General features: G+C 27.1%; 1 protein-coding gene across 1 annotated transcript; it reads left to right on the top strand.

Annotated features, from left to right (window-relative positions):
* Positions 1–630: 630 nt before the first annotated feature.
* On the top strand, positions 631–1,131 carry EIN_037810 (hypothetical protein; the record flags this gene model as incomplete). Its single annotated transcript, XM_004183667.1, has 2 exons — positions 631–1,038; positions 1,106–1,131. Coding segments are annotated over 2 exons (434 nt in total), but the record flags the coding sequence as incomplete, so codon positions are not given.

Below are 1,131 nucleotides of genomic sequence, written 5' to 3'. Positions count from 1 at the left end.
ACCGAGTGATAGAGAAGATTCATTGGTATCTATGAAAAAATGAATGAACGATTTAATTGAATGGTTGTGTTGAAGTTGAACAAGGTTGAACAAAAAAATAATATTTTATAAATATTTTATAATTAAACAATAATTAAATAATAATAAACTTACTATTATAACTCACATTAAACTGTTTATTCAACTTTATACAACATATTCATTTTTTTCATCCCGAAAAATAACCGTTTTTAATACCAAATAATAAGAAAATTACACAATTATTTATATCTTTGCCCGTTTTATTGTATAAAATCCGCTTAATATTCAATAGCTAAAACTAGTCTGGTCCCCGGTTTTTACTGTGGTCCCCGGTTAATTCTGCTATCTGTAATATAAAATTACAATTTTTATTTAACAAAAAAATAATATTGCATTTTTATGCACTATTGGTTTTTCTGTAAAAAAGGTTTGTCAGAGAGTTAATAAAATCAATTGAAGCATTATCCAAACAATCAATATTATTGAGTTTTTTTATAAATTTTATTATTAATAACAATTAAAATTTTTTAATTTTTTTAACCATTTCTTTAATAAATTTCTTTTTAAAGAAATTTGAAAAACACTTAACTTAAAAAAGTCAAATAAAGTATGCTACTTGAGCAAGTCTTTCTCAAGAATGTGGTCTTATATTTTGAGACTTTAACTGATGTTATGAACTTTCTGTTTCTCAACAAAAAGTGTTTAGAAACGGTTACTTCACTTTATGTGAACTCTTATGCGCTCACAAAACATCACAATTTCCCTCAAATTTATTTATTTTTTCCACAGATGCAAACATTTTATGTGGAAACGACACTTCAGTACATCAAAGCCAAAGACGCGCGGTGTATGCCACTTATAGAAATCAATCACTGGACAGACAAATACTTTTACCGTGACAGGAAGGACAATGTCTTCACCACGCAGTGGTTTCCTCCAAAAATTCGAAAGCTTTGTGTCTACCCACAACAAGTTATAAAAATGTTCACAAGCATCAACTTTTACACGCAACTCCAAGTCATTTCAATTGTAAAAATATTTGAAAATGTTAAAATAAAAAACACATCTTTTTTAGACACTTTAGTCATTCTTTTTAAACTTCCATCACTT

The sequence above is a fragment of the Entamoeba invadens genome, assembly GCF_000330505.1.
Source record: "Entamoeba invadens IP1 unplaced genomic scaffold scaff_1105074725327, whole genome shotgun sequence".
Lineage (NCBI taxonomy): Eukaryota > Evosea > Mastigamoebida > Endamoebidae > Entamoeba > Entamoeba invadens.
Note: the sequence above shows the minus strand (reverse complement) of the source record. Positions and strands in the feature narration are given on the sequence as shown.